The following is an 18,781-nucleotide window of genomic DNA, read 5'->3' on the forward strand; positions in this document are numbered from 1 at the left end:
GAAAATATCAGAATATTTTATGACTTTGGGATTTCTTAAGCAGGGCTCAAAAACAAACTTAAGGGGAAAAGTGGTGAATTTGACCACAGCAACATTAAAGATTTCTGTAATGGAAGTCGACAGTCTGGGAAAGTACTGGTAGCTTCTTCTAAAGTCAATACGGAATGAATGTCTAGAATATACAAGGAACTCCTACAAATCAGAAAACAAACAAACAAAAAAGCAAAACCAGAACAGGCAATCCATAGAGCAAAACCTGTGGGACCAAAATGCAAATAAAAAGCATCAGATGCTCCACCTCATAATCAATGAAAGAAATTAAAATGTCATTGAGATGCCACAGGACACCTGTCAAAATGGCAAAACTGAGAAATCAGTGACATGGAGTTATCCCATGCTCGGGAGGAAGCTGGGACCCGAGGACCTCATGATATGTGGACGTGTGACATATCCGCACATCCTGCTACCCACACTCGACCCCACGGCCACGCCCAGCGACCCCCTCCACATCCCATGGAGACCTTCAGGAGGACACTGTGGCCTCACTGCCAGGAGAGCAAGCGCTTCGCAGTACCTTACGGATGCAACACAAACCACAAGAACCACTTCATACACTGCGCTATCCAAATGCACATCTGGAGGGTAGACTGGAAGAACTCAATGAAACGTCAAGGGAAACGACTGAGGCAGAGTCGGGGCTGGTGGCAATAGAGACCCACCAGACCAGGTGGGGAGGGTGCTGGCTCTCAAGAGTGAAAACACCTAACTAAGTCCTTCCCTTCACTCTGATAGAGTCACCAAAACCTTCTGTGACCTATTTGGAAACCTACACAGCTCGTTAGTGCGCGATAAACCTGAGTGATTTGAGAGTCACAGATGGCAAGCACTAAAGAAAACAGTCTGAAATTATTTACCAACCAGTGGGTGGCTGCCAGTGAGCGGAAACCAGGAACTGTCCACATACCGCACCACGTGAAGTGTGTACCACGGGCGTGCTGAGGTGGGCGTTTCAGCCGTCTGTGCACACACTATTCTGATGGTCACTCACCTGCATGCCAGACTGAGCAGTCCTTCTCTTCTGGGGAAGAGGCTCTAGTGCTTCTGAGCATCAAGGCGTCTTCTGACAACTCAACCTTCCTGCTGAACTGCATTTCCAAAATGGGGACAACCTCTGGCATCTTGGCAGATATCAAACGAAAAGCGATGTCTGGCTTCCCAGTGAACCGCTGGCGGATGCTGACCTCGTAACGTGTGTGAACTTTAATGTCATCCACATCTTCTTTTGCAAATCGGTGTATAAGAGAAGAACTTGAGTCATGGATTTCCAACCCAGAAACAAGGACAGTGAGCCTTCCAGGTTTAACATGTGAGTCTGTTCTTTGGAAAATAACAGCAGGAACTCTGATCACTATCCCTTCTTTTCCAAGAGCTTTGGAACTAGCCATTGAGGAGTCTACACTGGGCTTTGTGTCTGATGGCATCTTCCAAAGCTTGGAGCTAAAGGGCCACCAAGAAGGAGATTCTAGTTCTGTCAGCAACCTAAAAGAGCAAACAAAACACCGAAAACTGGGTCAATCAATTGTGATTACTGGGGTTTTTTTGGAAAACTACTTTAGTCTTTATAAAGCACTTTACTGTTTTATAATTTTACTGTAAGCACTCCATGAAGCAGAAGGAGCAGCATTTATTACACCCAAGTTAAGAAATGAAACCCGAGGCCATGAACAGTAGCGCACTCGCCTAGAGACATAAAGCTAATGAGTATTGGACGCAGAATAACAAAAGCACATATCTTCCGACTAGAATGTTACTCTTGCCACACTTGACCCTGGGTACTTCTGACTCAAAATAAATCCTGGTCTTAATCTCTAGAGAATGAACAGAACTTTGGGCAGTAATCTGTACTGACTAATATACAGTGATAGGCACATGTAGCGAGCTATTGGGGACCTGAAATGTATCGAATACAACGAGAAAGTGAATTTTAAACAATTTTAATGTGGCTCATAGCTACCATACCTGACAAAACAACTCTTAAGTAACTAGTAATGACACCAACAGATATATCTAAACAGTCAATAAGAGGAAAAGAATAGAAGCAGGAAAGGAAAAGCAAAGGAACAAAGATTAAATAAACAGAAAACAAATAAGATGGCAGAATTAAACATAAGCCATATTAGTAGTCATACTAAATGAAAATGGACTGAATTCTCTAATTAAAAGGCAGACTGTTAGCCTGGGTAAAGAAACAAAACCCAGCTATATCTTGTTTACAAGAGACACTGTGAAATATAAGGACACAGACACATCAAAAGCAAAAGGATTGGAAAAAAGACATATGCCAAAAGTAAAGGAGTGTTACCAGGGATAAAGAGGGACCACGCATAGTAAGAGGCTCAATCCAACAGAAAGACATAACAGTGCTAAATATGTAGTATCTAATAACAGAGCTTCAAAATTCATTAAGGAAAAATTGATAAAACCAAAAAGAGAAACAGATCAGTTGCAGATTTCAAGAAATTTCTCTATGATTGATACAGCTAGAAGACAATAATTGGTAATATAGAAATTTTGAACAACGCTATTTAACCAATGCAACCTGACTGATATTTATAGAAACAGCATCCAACTGCTGAATGCACATTCTTTTCAAGTATATTCAGAACATTAAAGAAAGGAGTATAACAAGCCTCAATAAATTTCAAGTACTGAAACTGTACAAAGCATGTCTGTCTCCAAAGAAATGAAACTAGAAATCAATAACAAAAAGCTAACTAGAAAATCCTCAAATATTTGGAAATTACACACAATTCTAAATAAAGGAAATTAGACAATATGTGAAGTGAATAAATGATACACAAAAAATGGTGGAAAGCAAATAGAGCAGTCATGAAAGGGAAATTTTTGCTCTCAATACATATATTTGAAAACTTTTTAGAAAGTTTTAAAAATCAGTGATCTAAGCTTCTATCTCAAAAACTCATAAATTAAACCCAAAGTAAGTAGAAGAAAGGAAAAGCGGAAATCAATGAAATTGAAAACAGAAAATATATAAAATATGCCAAAAGTTGGTTCTTTGAAGTAATTTAAAAAATTAAATCCCTACCAAGAAATGACCAAGAAATAAAATAAAGAAAATACAGATTACCAATCCAGAATAAAAAAGGGGGCATCACCATAGATTCTTCAGCCCTTGAAAGGTTTATAGAGGATATTACGCCGGTAAATCGAGCAACTTATATGAAATAGACAAAACACTTGAAAAACCCAACATTCTGAAATGAAGCAAGAAAAAGTTTAAGAATATGGATAGCCTTACAAAGAAATTGAAAAGATCTTGCCACTGAAAAAATCTATGATTCAGGTGGCTTCACTGATGAATTCTGCCAAACACATAAGAAAAAATAAAAATTGTACACCAACCTTTTAAAGAATAGAGCCAAGAGTGAATGCTTTGCCCATTCTGTTCACAAGACCACCCTAACACCTATTCCAAAACCCAATAAGGACATCACAAGAAAACAAGAACATAGCAATAGTCCTCAGTCAGCACAGATACACAAATACACATGAAAATATAAGCAAGTCAAATCTAACAATATATAGAAAATACTATATTATGATTAAGAGGTATTAATCCTAGGAGATTGAGGTTGGTTTAACATTTGAAAATTAATCAATGTATCTCACTGGCAGAAAAACAGAAGGAAAACTGGATGAACATCACAAAAGATGCAGACAAAGAATCTGACAAAATTCAACATTCACTCATTAAAACTTTCAGCAAGGTAGAAATCGAAGGAAATTTCCTCTGTTGAAGGACATCTATAAAAAATTTACAAGTAACACCATGTCTAATGTTGAAAAAGTCAATTGTTTTCCTTCTAAGATCAGAAACAAAGTAAAAAACAAAGGCAGATTTCTAAACTACCTGAATTTTGAAAGCATTCCCAAAGTCACACACAGATCTAATGGCAAAGGGCAGAACCTTGTCAGCACAGGGTGTTGAAGCACAACCTCTAACCAATGGCTGACCACTAAGCTATGCTGATGCAGGGACAACTCATAGAAGCCAAGCCAAGCTTAAAAATTAAAACATGAAAACCGAAAACAAAAAGGCTGAGCAAACAACAAATGTTGCACACGAAAGTGGAAATATACTCCACCAAATTACTCTGGGCAAGTTACTAAAATGAACAAACAAAAAAAACAACCAACAGCACCACCCTGTGGTGAGGCATAAGATCAGAATCCAGAACCACAACAATATATATTATAAAATGCCAAGTTTTCTAACAAAAAAGTATGAGGTATGCAAGGAAACCAAAATGTGACCTATACAAGCAGGGAAAAACCAATCAATAGAACCTATTTTGAGAGCATTCAAATGTTGGATGTAACAGATAAAGATTTTAAAGAAGTTATTATAAATGTTCAAAGAATTAAAGGAAACCAGGTTGAAAGGATTAAAGGAAAGCATGGTGATGATTCATCAGATAGAGACTCAATAGAGATAGAAATTATATAAAAAATAATTAAACAGAAATCCTCAAATTAAAAAGTTACAATAACCCAACAAAGTTCAGGAACAGATGGCTTTACTGGTGAATTCTACCAAACATTTAAAGAAGAATTAATACCAATCATTATTAAAATATACCGAAAACTCAAAGAGGACAGAGCACTTTCAAACACATTTTACAAGGCCAAACAAGGATACTACAAGAAAAGAAATTGTTAGGCCAATACCCAAGATGAACATAGATGCAAAAGCCTCAACAAAATATTAGCAAACCAAATTCAACAATACACTAAGGGATCATACACCAAGACCAAGTGGGATTTATTCCAGGATGCAAGGATAGTTTGACATCCAAAAACCCATCAATGTGATACACCATTATTAACGAAATGAAGGATAAAAATCAAATGATCATCTCAATAGATGCAGAAAAGCATTTGACAAAATTCAACATTCATTCATGACAAACTCTCAACAAAGTGGGAATAGATGGAACATACCTCAACATAATAAAGGCCATATACTCGTATGACAAACTCACAGTTAAACAGCATACACAACAGTGAAAAGCTGAAAGCTTTCCCTCTAAGGTCAGGAACAAGACAAGGATGTCCACTCTCACCACTTTTATTCTATGTAGTATTGGAAGTCCTAGCCACAGCAATCAGACAAGGAAAAGAAATAAAAAGCATCCAAATTGGAAAGGAGAAGTAAAACTATCTATTTGCAGATGACATGACATACACAGAACTCTAAAGACTTCACCAAAAAACAGAATAAACTATTTCAGTAATGTTGCAGCATACAAGATTAATATACAAATATCAGTTGTTTCTGGACACTAATAATGAAATGTCAAAAAAATAAAGAAAACAATCCCATTTACAATTGCATCAAAAAGTATAAAATACCTCGGAATAAACTTAACCAAGGAGGTGAAAGACCTGTATACTGAAAACTATAAGACAGCGATGAAAGAAACTGAAGACACAACTAAATGGAGAGATAGCCCATGCTCATGGTTTGAAAGAATACAACAAAGCCTTCTTATCCACAGTTTCACTTACTGTGGTTTGTTACCCATGTGGTCAACTGCAATCAGAAAATATTAAATGGAAAATTCCAGAAATAAATTCGTAAGTTTTAAATTGTGTGCTGTCCTGAATAGTGTCATGAAACCTAAAGCCATCCTACCTGGGACATGAATCATCCCTATATCTAACATATCCACACTGTATACGCTACCTGCTCGCCAGCCACTTAGCAGCTGTCTAGGTTATCAGATCATTTGTCATGGTATTGTAGTGTTTGAATTCAAGTAACTCTTGTTTTACTTAAAAATGGCCCCCAAAGCACAAGAGGAGTGATGCTGACAATTTGGGTATGCTGAGAAGCTGTAAAGTACTCCCTTTAAGTGAGAAGGTGAAACTTTTCCACTTAATAAGAAAAAAAAAAAAAAATATATATATATATATACACACACACACACACACACTGAGGTTGCTAAGAACTACAGTAAGAACGAGTCTTCTATTCCCAAAGCTGTGAAAAAGAAAAAAGAACTTTGTGCTAGTTTGCTGTCCCACCTCAAACTGCAAAAGTTACGACCACAATATGTGATGAGTGCTTAGTTGAGATAGCAAAAGCATAACATTTGTGGGTGGAAGACAGGAATAGAAAACATGTTCCAAATGAAGGCACCTGAGCCTCAGTGAAGACTTCGGCAAGAAACCCCCTGCAATGAGTGAAACCCCAGCTGTTTACTACTGCAAGTAAGGAATGGTTACACAGATTCAGGAATAGGTTTGGACCGAAAATATAAAAATTACTGGCCAATGAAGAAGCTGCGGCCACATTGCCGGCAGAGTTGAAAACTGATTAAGGAAAAAGGATACCATCCAAAGCAAGTCTTCAACTGCAGTGAAACCAAGCTCTTCAGGAAGAAGATACCCAGTAGAACCTAGTCATAAAAATGAAAAGAAGGCACCAGCATGGAAGGATCGGTTAACTCCAGTACTATGTGGTGGCAACACTGCAGGACATATGAGAAAGCCAGGCATAGTGTACAGTGCAAAGAACTCATGTGCTCTGAAAAACAAAAACAAAATTTATCTCCCTGTGTTCTGACAACATAATCAGAAAGCGTGGTGACAGCCATCTTGTTGATGGAATGGTTCCACCAATGCATCGTAAGCATACAGTACAGTAAGATATTCTGAGAGAGAGACCACATTCACATAACCTTTATGACGGCATATTGTTATAATTGTTCAATTTTATTAGTAATTATTGTTAATCTCTTATGGTGCCTACTTTATAAATTAAACTTTATCATATGTACGTATGCATAGGAAAAAAACAATATATATAGGATTCATTATTATTTGTGGTTTCAGGCATCACTGTGGGTCTTGAAACATATCCCCTATGGATAGGGGGAACTACTGTATTGTTAAAAATGTCCATACTAACCAAAGCAATCTACAGATTCAATGCAATTCCTATCAAAATTCCAATGGCATTTTTCCTATAATAAAACAATCCTAAAATTTGTTTGGAACCACAAAAGACCCCAATTGCCAAAGCAACGTTGAGAAAGAAAAACAAAGATGGAGGCATGTCAAACCATATTACAAAGGTATAGGAATCAAAACCATACAGTACTGGTATAAAAACATATACATCGATCGGTGGAACAGAATAGAGAGCCCAGAAATAAACCCACATATATGGTCAATTGATTTACAACAAAGGAGCTGGAAAATACAATGGGGAAAAGACAGTCTCTTCAATAAATGGTGCTGGGAAAACTGAACAGATACAAACAATAAATAAATAAAATAAAACTAGACCACTTTCTTACATCATACACAAAAATCAGGTCAAAATAGATTAAAGTGTAATCCATTTTGAGCGTAAAACCTGAAACCATAAAACTCCTAGAAAAGAACACAGGAGGTAACAAGCTCCTACCGTGATTTCCCAGAAAATAAGACCTAGCCGGCCCATGAGCTCTAATGCATCTTTTGAAACAAAAATATAAGGTTATTACATTACATTATTGTACCATATTATATTATACCTGGTCTTATATTAAAATAAGACCCGGTATTATATTATATTATACCCAATCTTATACTATATTAAAATAAGACCGGGTCTTATATTAATTTTTGTTCCGAAAGACACATTAGAGCTGATGGTCTGGCTCGGTCTCATTTTCAGGGAAACACAGTATACATTGCCTTGGCAATGATTCTTTTGGATTTGACAACAAAAGCAAAGGCAACAAAAGCGAAAATGAGCTTTCCTGTCCCTGCTGCGGCTGCAGCCATGAGTATGCTCAGGCTTCAGAAGAGGCTTGCCTCCAGTGTCCTCCGCTGTGGCAAAAAGAAGGTCTGGTTGGACCCCAATGAAACCAATGAAATCGCCAATGCCAACTCCCGCCAGCAGATTCGGAAGCTGATCAAAGATGGGCTGATCATCCGGAAGCCTGTGACTGTGCATTCCCGAGCTCAATGCCGAAAAAACACTTTGGCCCGTAGGAAAGGCAGGCATATGGGCATAGGTAAGCGTAAGGGTACTGCCAATGCTCGAATGCCTGAGAAGGTAACCTGGATGAGAAGGATGAGAATTCTTCGCCGACTGCTCAGAAGATACCGTGAATCTAAGAAGATTGACCGCCACATGTATCACAGCCTGTACCTGAAAGTGAAGGGCAACGTGTTCAAAAACAAGCGGATTCTCATGGAACACATCCACAAGCTGAAGGCAGACAAGGCTCGCAAGAAGCTTCTTGCTGACCAGGCTGAGGCCCGTAGGTCTAAGACCAAGGAAGCACGCAAGCGCCGTGAAGAGCGACTCCAGGCCAAGAAGGAGGAAATCATCAAGACTCTGCCCAAGGAAGAAGAGACCAAGAAATAAAGCTCCATCTCTTTTACCTGTACATAGTGGCCTGTACTTAAACTCAGCTTTTCTAGCCATTGTCCAGTGTATGGATCGATCATTCAATACAATAGCTTTCATCTGCCAAAAAAAAAAAAAAGCGAAAATGAAAAAGTGGGACTGTATCCAATTAAAAGGCTTCTGCACAGCAAAGCAAACCATCAACAAAACGTATGGGCAACCTACAGAATAGGAGAAAATATCGGCAAATCATATAACTGATAAAGAGTTAATATCCAAAATATATAAAGAAATCAAACAATTCAGTAGGAAAAAAAAGCCAATCTGATTAAACAAGGAGAAAAGGATCCGAATAGATATTTTTCAAAGGAGACATACATATACCCAACAGGCACATGAAAAGGTGCTCAACATCACTAATCAGCAGGCAAATGCAAATCAAAACCACAGTGAGATATTACCTGACACCTATTAGAATGGTTATTATCAGAAAGACAAGAAATAACAAGTGTTAGCAAGGATGTGGAGAAAAGGGAACCCCAGTGCACTGCTGATGGGAATGTAAATTGGTGCAGCCACTATGGAAAACAGTATAGAGGTTCCTCAAAAAACTGAACTACCATATAATCCAGCAATTCCACTTTCAGTTATATATCTGAAGAAAACAAAATAACTATCTTAAAAGATAATTATAGCCCCACGTTCAGAGCAGCATTATTTACAATAGCCAAGACACAGAAATACCCTAAGTGTTGACCAATGAATGGATAAAGAAATGTGATATATACAGATATAGATATGTAGATATTATTCAGCCATAAAAAAAGGGAAATCCCACCATTTGAGACAACACAGATGGACTCTGAGGGCATTATTTTAAGTGAAACAAGTCAAATATTGTATGATCTCACTTATGTGGAATCTAAAACAACAAAACTGAACTCATATACAGAGAACAAATTGGTGGTTGCCAGAAGCAGAGATTTGGAGGATAAGTGAAATGGGTGAAGATGGTCAAAAGACACAAAACTTACAGTGATAAGACAAATAAGTCAGGGGCTGTAATGTACAGCATGGTAAGCATAGTTAACAATACTGTTATATACAATTTGAAAGATGCTAAGAGAATAAATCTTAAAAGTTACCATATATACACACACACACAAAAATCAAACTGTAACTATGGGTGGTGATGGATGTTAACTAAATTTTACGTTGTGATCATTTCACAATATATACATACATCATATTATTATATTGTACACCTAAACTAATACAGTATTATGTGTAAATTATATCTCAATTTTAAAAGTACAATAACGGAAATAAAAACTTTACTGGGGAGGTTCAATAGCAGATTTGAAATGACAGAAGAAAGAATCAGTGTTTGAATAAAGAGCAATAGAAATCATATAATCTGGGGCCGGCCCGGTGGCGCAGGCGGTTAGAGCTCCGTGCTCCTAACTCTGAAGGTTGCGGGTTCGATTCCCACATGGGCCAGTGAGCTCTCAACAAAAAAATAAATAAAAAATAATAAAAAAAAATTAAAAAAAAGAAATCATATAATCTGAAGATCAGGAAAAGAGAATGAATAAAAATAAAGAGCTCTCAGGGACCTCGCGGATATTATTGAACACACCGCCAACATACACATAACATGGCTGACATAGACAGGAAAGAAAGAAAGGGATATAAAAGTGATTTTAAGAAATAAACTCTTAAAAACCCCAAATTTGATGAAAAAACCCTAACCTATATACACCCAAAAATCTAAACAAGCCCCAAGCAGGTGAAACAGAAAAAGATACACATGTAGATACATCTGAGCCAAACTTTTGAAAGCCAAAGAAGGAAAGAAAAATTTGAAAGCAGCAATAGAAAAATGATTTATCATGAACAAGGGAATCACAATAATATTAACAGCTGACCTCTATCTCAAATAATGGAGACCAGAAGTCAGTGGGGTGACATATGCAAGTTCTGAATGAAGTAAAATTGCCAGTGGAGAATTTTATATCCAGAAAAAATACCCTTCAAAAAATAAGACAAAATAAAGACATCCCCAAGCAAACAAATTCACTGCTAGCAGGCCTGCCTCCTGCAAAAAACAAAAAATGAAAAACTAAACTAAACTAAAACCTAAAACTAAAAACAAAAAATGAAAAACTAAACTAAACTAAACTAAAAACCTAAAGGGAATTCTTTGGCTGAAAGGAAATAACACCCCCAAAAGGAAACTCAAATCCACACAAAGAAACAAAGAGCACTGCTGAGGGGAATCATGTTTTTTTGTTTTACTATTTTTGTTTACTATTATATTTTTGTTTACTATTCCTAACTCATTTAAAAGACAACTACATAAAACACTACTTTAAAAATTATACTGTAGGACTAATAACACATAAAATATTACATATATATAATACCACAAATGAAGGTTAGGAGAATAACAACAGATAGTAACTTCACAGACAGAAATGATGTGTACTGAAAACAGTAAGCATGCAGATTAGGATAAAATATTCTCTCTATATTTTTCTTTCTTCGCTTTAAAAGGTATAAGGTTGTACAAAGTAAAGTGATAATTAATGACAGTACTGTATTAAGTTTAAAAATATATAAAGATATAATATAAATGACAATAATGGCATAAATGTGGGGGAGGGAATATAGCTATAAAGAATACGCTAAATTAGTATTAATCTGCAGATCATAAGTTGTGTACTGCAATATCTAGCATGACAATTAAGACAATAATTTTTAAAATAGTAATATAATTAAAATATTACTGAAAGAATTTAAATGGTACATTTGAAAAAAATCTAACAGAAAAGGTGGTAAAGGAGAAACAGAGGAACAAAAAAAATATTAGACAGAATAGAGTTACAAAAAATTAATACAGATACAGTCATTTCATAATGATACCGTAAAAGGGTCAATTCAAGAAACAATAATTATGAACATACGAGGTCAATTAAGTTCATGAACTTGTTGCAACGATGTTGCTACCTTTTTTGATATCAGAGGGATTATTCATTATGAATCTGTACCAACTGGACCAACAGTTAACCAAGTTTACTATTTGGAAGTGCTGAAAAGGCTGGGTGAAAAAGTTAGACGAAAATGACCTGAACTGTTTGCCAACAATTCATGGCTCTTGCATCACGACAATGCACCAGCTCACACAGCAATGTCTGTGAGGGAGTTTTTAGCCAGGAAACAAATAACTGTATTGGAACACCCTCCCTACTCACCTGATTTGGCCCCCAACGACTTCTTTCTTTACCCAAAGATAAAGGAACTATTGAAAGACATTTTGATGACATTCAGGACATCAAGGGTAATAATGATGATAGCTCTGATGGACATTCCAGAAAAAGAGTTCCAGAATTGCTTTGAAGGACTAGTCGTTGGCATCAGTGCATAGCTTCCTAAGGGGAGTTCTTCCAAGGTGACCACAGTGATATTCAGCGATGAGGTAGGTAGCACTTTATCTAGATCAGACAAACTTAATTGTCTGATCTTGTATACACATCAAACAACAGAGATCAGACAAACTTAATTGTCTGATCTTGTATACACATCAAACAACAGAGCCCCCAAATTCATTACAGAAAAATGGACAGAACTGAAGAAGAAATAAATACTTCAACAATATTAGTTAGAGACTTCAATGCATTCTCTCAATAATGGACCAACCATATAGAAAACCATCAAAGATACAGAACACTTGAACAACTCTATCAAGCAATTCCAGCTATCTGGCATCTAAATACAATAGCAGAATGCACATTCTTCTCAAGGGCAAATGGAACATTCTCCAGCAGAGTCGATATGCTAGACTAGAGGTCAGAAAACTTTTTCTGTAAAGAGCCAAACAGTAAATATTTTGGTTCTGAGGCCCAACCGTCTCTGTTGCAAATACCCAACTCTGCCATTGTAGCGTGAAAACAACCAGAATTCAATGGGCAGCGCTGTGTACCAATAAAACTTTATTTGTAAGAGGAGTGGGGATGAATTTAGCCCACAGGTGGTAGTTTGCCAACGCCTGTAAGGCTTAAAACAAGCCTCAATAAATTTAAAAATATTTAAATAACACAAAGTATCTTTGTTCCCTGACCATGATGGAATGAAATAGAAATCAACAGAAGGAAATAGAAGATCACAAATATTTGGAAATTAAACCAATAGATTAAAGAAGGAATCCCATGAACAATTAGAAAACGGTTTGAGCCATTTCTCCAAAGAGGACATACAGATGGCCAATCGACATATGAAAAGATGCTCAATGTCACTACTCATCAGAGAAATGCAAATAAAAAACAAAGAGATACAACCTCACTCCTGTCAGAATGGCTATATCAATAAATCAACAACAAGTGTTGGTGAGGATGTGGAGAAAAGGGAACCCTCGTACACTGTTGGTGGGATTGCAGATTGGTACTGCCACTATGAAAAACAGTATGGAGGTTCTTCAAAAAATCAAAAATAGAACTATCTTAGGACCCAGTAATTTCACTCCTGGGTATTTACCCAAAGAAATCCAAAACACTAATTTGAAAAAAAATATATGCACCCCTATGTTTACTGCAGTGCTATTTAAAATAGCCAAGATATGGAAATAACTGAAATGCTCACCAATAGACGATTGGATGAAGAAATTGTTGTACATTTATACAATGGAGTATTACACAGCCATAAAAAAGAATGAAATTGTACCATTCGCAACAACATGGATGAACCTAGAGGATATCATGTTAAGTGAAATAAGTCAGACTGAGATAGACAAATACCGTATGATCTCACTTATATTGTGGAATGTAAACAACAGAATAAACAAGCAAACGAAACAGAAATAGACTCATAGATACAGAGGAAAACCTGATGGTTGCTAGATAGGCGGGGTGTTGGGAAATGGATGAGAAGGTGAAGGGATTAGAAAATACAAATTGGTAGTCACAAAATAGTCACAGGGATGTAAAATACAGTATGGGGAATATAATCAATAATATTGTAAAGAATATGTGGGGTGTCAGATGGGTACTGGACTTATCATGGGATCACTTCATAGATTATATAAATGCCTAACCACTGCACTGTACACATGAAACTAATGTAAGATAATATTGAATGTCGACTATAGTTAAATATATATACAAGTATATATAGTCATGGGATGTAAAGTCAGCATAAGGAATATAGTCAATGGTATTGTAATAGCTTTGTACGCTATCAAAGGGTAGTAGACTTGGTGGGGTTATCACTTTTGTAAGGGTATACATGTCTAATCATTATCTTGTTTTGTACACCTGAAACTAATAATAAAATTAAATTAAATTTAAAAAAGAAAACCGTCTTAGTTACATAAAAACAAAAACACTGCATACCAAAATTTATGGGATGCAGCTATAGCAGTAATTAGAGGGAAATTTATAGCTATAAATGCCTGGACTATAAAAGATCTCAAATCAGAAATATAAGCTTCCACATTAAGAAACAAGAAAACAGAACAAAATAAAGGGGGAAAGAAAGGAATGAAATGGAAAAGATAAATACAAAAGAAAAGTCAATGAAACCAAAAGTTCGTTATTTGAAAATATCAACAAAATTGACAAACTCTTAAGTTAGACTAAAAAGGAAAAAAATATACAAATTACTAAAATCAGGAGTGAAAGTGGAACATTAACACTGACCTTACACGAATTAGAAGGATTATAATGGAAATCACAAATAATTTTATGCCAAAACATTAGAAAATTCAAAAAAAAAACAAAAGAAAAATTTCTACAACAACAAACTACTAAACTGACTCAAAGAAAAGGAGTATCTGAATGTACCTATTCAAATAAAGAAATGAACTGATAATGAAAAATATTCCACACAGAGAAAAAGAGTAAGAAAAAAAAAGAAAAAGAAATTCCACACAAATAAAAGAGCAGGCCCAGTTGGCTTCACTGGTAAATTCCATTAAATATTTAAAGAAATAATATTAATCCTTCACAAATCCCTCCAGAACATAAGATAAGGGCAAGCATTACACAAAACCAAAGGTAGACAAGGAAATCACAAAAAGAAAACTACCGACCAACATAGCTCATCACTACAGACACACTATCCCCAACAAAATTGGCAAAACAAACCCAAAAGAGATTATACAACATATTGCCAACTGGGATTTATCTCAAGAATGAAAGGTTGGTTTAATATCTGAAAATCCATTAATGTATTATAGCACATTAAGAGACTCAAAGACAAAAATAACATGACCATCTCAACAGATGGTGAAAACGCATTTGACAAAATCCAGTATTCATTCTTGATAAAAACACTAAACAAACTAGAAATAGAAGGGAACTTCCGCAACCTGATAAAAGTCATCTGCCAAAAACCTACAGCTAACATCAAACTTAGTGAAATCTGGATGCCTTCTCCTGACACCACATAAAGGATGTTCGCTCTCACCACTTCTAGCCCAGACTGTGTGCAAAGTCTAGTCAGTTCAATTAGACAAGAAAAAGAAATAAAAGGAATGAAGATCAGAAGCAAAAAGTAAAACAGTATTTATTCACAGAAGACATGATTCTGTAGATAGAGAATCCTATAGCTCCACAGAGAAGCCACTAAAACTAATAAACAGCTTCAGCAAGGTAGCCTGATACAAGACCAAGATACGAAGATCAATCGTAGGGCTTCTGGTCCCAGGACAAGAGACTTGTCCCTATTCTCTCCATGAACTATGGCTTTAAAACCCTGTACATTATAAATGAAACAAAAATAAGACTATGAACAGTAGACAAAAAATCAGACTAGCTAGGTCCCTCAGGACTCAGGGAATTTGAAGTGAGTTTTCTTCTTATTTAATATATCCTGGATTGATTGCTAAAGAAGCCAGAACCTGCATAGCCATGGGTATAGACAAAAAAATAAATAAATAAAATAAAAGGAACCTGTTTTCTCTACTCCAAGTTGCAGAAAAGGAGCAGCTCGCCACGACGGAGAACTGTAGACAATATTTGCTCTACACCAGCCAATTTCCCAAAAAGAAGTGCAGCCCACTCCCACCCTCATTAGAAAACCTCAAGTGTGGAACCCAGACGTCTACCCTCACCTAGCTGCCCTGAGTGGTCCTTCCTCTAATGGGGTGGTCTCAGAAAAGGCCATGAGAGATGCTTAGAAGTCCAGCACCGTATGGTTGCCCTGAGGGGTACTCCCCCTAACTAGGGCAGTGCAAGAGAAGGCTACGTGAGAAGCCTGGATGTCCACCCTGACCTAGCTGCATGGTCTTCTCCCATAACTGGAACAGTGGCAGAGAGGCCACGTGAGAAGCCTAGATGTCACCCTCACCTAACTGGGGTGGTCAGAGAAGGCCACGTGAGGAGGCCAGCAGTAACTAGGGAATCTTACAGGGTCCAGAGAGGACAGGAAGAGATGGTAACAAGACAGCACTCATCCTCCGAGCTCCAGTGGTGTTAGCAGGGGCCCTGGGGAAGCCTGAAATTCCACTCCAGCAGCAACATGTATCTGTTCCCATTCCAAGGCATAAATGGGGAAGGGCCACGTGGGGAAGCTTGGACTTGAATGAGCTTCTACTCCCAGTGGCACAAGTCAGTGGAGGTCCGCTAAAACAGAATATGAGACCCAGAGTCTCATGACACAATACCCAAAATGTCTAGGATTCAATGGAAATCATTCACCCTACTGAGAAACAGAAAACTCTCAACTTGAATAAAAAAGAACATCAGATGCCCAAAACAAGATGAAATTGATGGAATTATGACAATAATTTTAAAACAGGCATCATAAAAATTATTCAACAAGCAATTATGAACATGTTTGAAACCAATGAAAACAAAACAAAACAAAACAAATCATAAAGTCTCAGCAAAGAAATAAATGACACAGGAAGTATTATACCATATGGGAATTTGAGAACTCAGAAATATAGTAACCCATTTAAACAAAAAAACTAACACAAAACTAACCACATGAGGAAAACTGCAACATGAGATGTTGGAGAAAAGAATTAGTTAAATTAAAGATCAAAGAATAGAAATTACCCAATCTGAAAAACAGAGAGAAGATACTTTTTTAAAAAAAGGACAGAGTAGAGAGCTTTGGAGGGTGAGGGCCTAAACAAAATATCTAACTTTCGTATCACTGGCATTCCAGAAGAAAAAGAATATGGGGCTGAAAAAATGTTTGAAGAAATCATGGCTGACAATTCCCCAAATTTGGCAAAGATACATAAACCTATAGATTCTAAAAACTGAATTGACCCCCAAACAGGATGAAAACAAATCAATATTAAAATACATTACATAGACAAAGAAAAAATCTTGACAGCAAAAGAAAGGATACCTCACCTGTAGGAGAAAAGCTCCTTAAAGTCTAGTGGATTTTTCACCACAAACTATGGGGGCTAGAAGGAAGTGGTATAACATTTTTCAGTACTGGAAAAAACAGAAACATCAACTCAAAATTCTACATCCAGTGAAACTATCCTTCAGGAATGAAGAAATCAAGTTCTTCTCAGAGAAAGGAAAACTACAGAGAATTTTCTGCCAACAGCTCTGCTCTAAAAGAATAGCTCACAGAAGTTGCTGAATCAAAGAGCAGCTGATTAACAAAGGAATCATGGAACATCAGGAAGGAAGGTAGGAAAATGGAAAAAGTAAAAATATAGGGAAATAAAAGAGACTTGCCTGACTCTCTTGAGTTTGCTAAAACACGGATGATGGCTGAAGTAAAAATTATAATACTGACGATTTTTTCAAAATATGTCAAGGAAATGTACGTGACAAGCATGTATAATGTCACACCTAGAGTGACCAAGGAAGAATGTACATAAGGATCTGTATGCAAAACACTACAAATAAATCACAATGGGATTCTGGAATATTCAAGTAGTCCATAGGAAGGCAGGGGGGAAATCCGGAAATGAACAACAAAGGGAATATACAACACATAAATGAAACAGCAGCGTTGAGCCATTTTATTTACGTCACATCAATAATTACATTGTTCAGATATCAAAACTCTCCCCAAATGATCTACAGATTCAACCCAATTTCTATCAAAAATCCCATTTGGCTTTTGTGCATGCGTTGGCTAATTGATCCTAAAATTCATATGTAAATGCAAGGGACCCAGAATAGCCAACACAACCTTGAAAAAGAAGTTCAAAGTTGGTGGACTCACACTGCCTGACGCCAGAACTTACTCCAAAGCTGCAGAAGTGAAGATGGTATGCTGCTGGCCTGAGGTTACACACATGGTCAATGACATCGAAGTCAGCACTCAGAAACAAACCTTTGTATTTTTACAGTCAACTGGTTTTCAACAAGGATGACAAGACAATTCAATGGGGGAAAATAAGTCTTTCCAACAAATGTTGCTGAGATAACTGGACATATGCACATGCAAACAAAAAAGGTCAGACCCATTCTTCAGGCCATTCACAAATAATGAACTCAAAATGGATCAGGACAACAGACCTAAATATCAGTGCTGAACTTTAAAACTCTTAGATAAAAAGCACATGGGTAAATCCTTGTAACCTTGGAGTAGGCAATGGATTATTAGATATTAACACTAAGAGGCAGTGACAAAAGAAAGATACACTGGACTTCATCAAAATTAAAATCTTTTGCACATCAAACAACACCATTGATAAGTAAAGTGACAACCCACAGATTGGGAGAAGATATCTGCAAATCCTGTATCTGATAAAGGGACTTGAATACAGAATATATAAAGAACTCTTACAACTCTATAATAAAAAGTCAAATAACCACATAAAAAAATGGCCAGAGTATTTGAAAACAAAATATACATATGGACACAAAGCACATGGAAAGATGCTCATTATCATTAGGAAAATGAACATCAGCACCAAAATGAGGTGTCACTTCACACTCACAAGGGTAGTTACAATGAAAAGGATACATAACAAGTGTTGGTGAGGATGTGGAGAAACTGAAACCCTTACAACATTTACTGGCATGGATGGAAAACGGTGCAGCCACTTTGGAAAAGTTTTGAGTTTCTTAAAATGTGAGAGAGATCCAGCAATTTTCCTCCCACGGGAAATGAAAACATGTCCTTACAAACAATGTTCACATAGCCACAGAGTAGAAACAGCCCTTCAGAACTGGTCAATGGATAAACAAAATGTGATTCAATAAGAATATTACTCAGAAATAATAAGTAACAAAGTACTTTTTATATATCGTACAGCAGGGATGAATCTCAAAAACATGATGCTAGGTGAAGGAAGCCAGACTTACATTAACTCTCCAGAAAAGACAAATCTATAAAGAAATAGTAGATTCGTGGTGACTGAGGCTGAGAGAG

The 18,781-nt window shown here is 36.7% G+C and overlaps 2 protein-coding genes across 4 annotated transcripts in view; one reads left to right on the top strand and one right to left on the bottom strand.

Annotated features, from left to right (window-relative positions):
* Nucleotides 1–18,781, bottom strand: part of SNAP47 (synaptosome associated protein 47) — a 60,632-nt gene that overhangs the window by 19,472 nt on the left and 22,379 nt on the right. For all 3 annotated transcript variants that reach the window (XM_081036288.1, XM_081036290.1, XM_081036289.1), the window contains exon 3: nt 1,049–1,539. In XM_081036288.1, the coding sequence (XP_080892414.1) occupies nt 1,049–1,539 (491 nt within the window). The remainder of the gene's footprint in view (nt 1–1,048; nt 1,540–18,781) is intronic.
* Nucleotides 7,841–8,446, top strand: LOC308492020 (large ribosomal subunit protein eL19-like; the record flags this gene model as incomplete). The annotated part of the gene is made up of 1 exon (XM_081036291.1): nt 7,841–8,446. Exon 1 carries the CDS (start codon nt 7,856–7,858, stop codon nt 8,444–8,446), a length of 591 nt encoding a protein of 196 aa, XP_080892417.1. The 5' UTR covers nt 7,841–7,855.

This window comes from Rhinolophus hipposideros (genome assembly GCF_964194185.1).
Source record: "Rhinolophus hipposideros genome assembly, chromosome: 23".
Classification (NCBI taxonomy): domain Eukaryota; kingdom Metazoa; phylum Chordata; class Mammalia; order Chiroptera; family Rhinolophidae; genus Rhinolophus; species Rhinolophus hipposideros.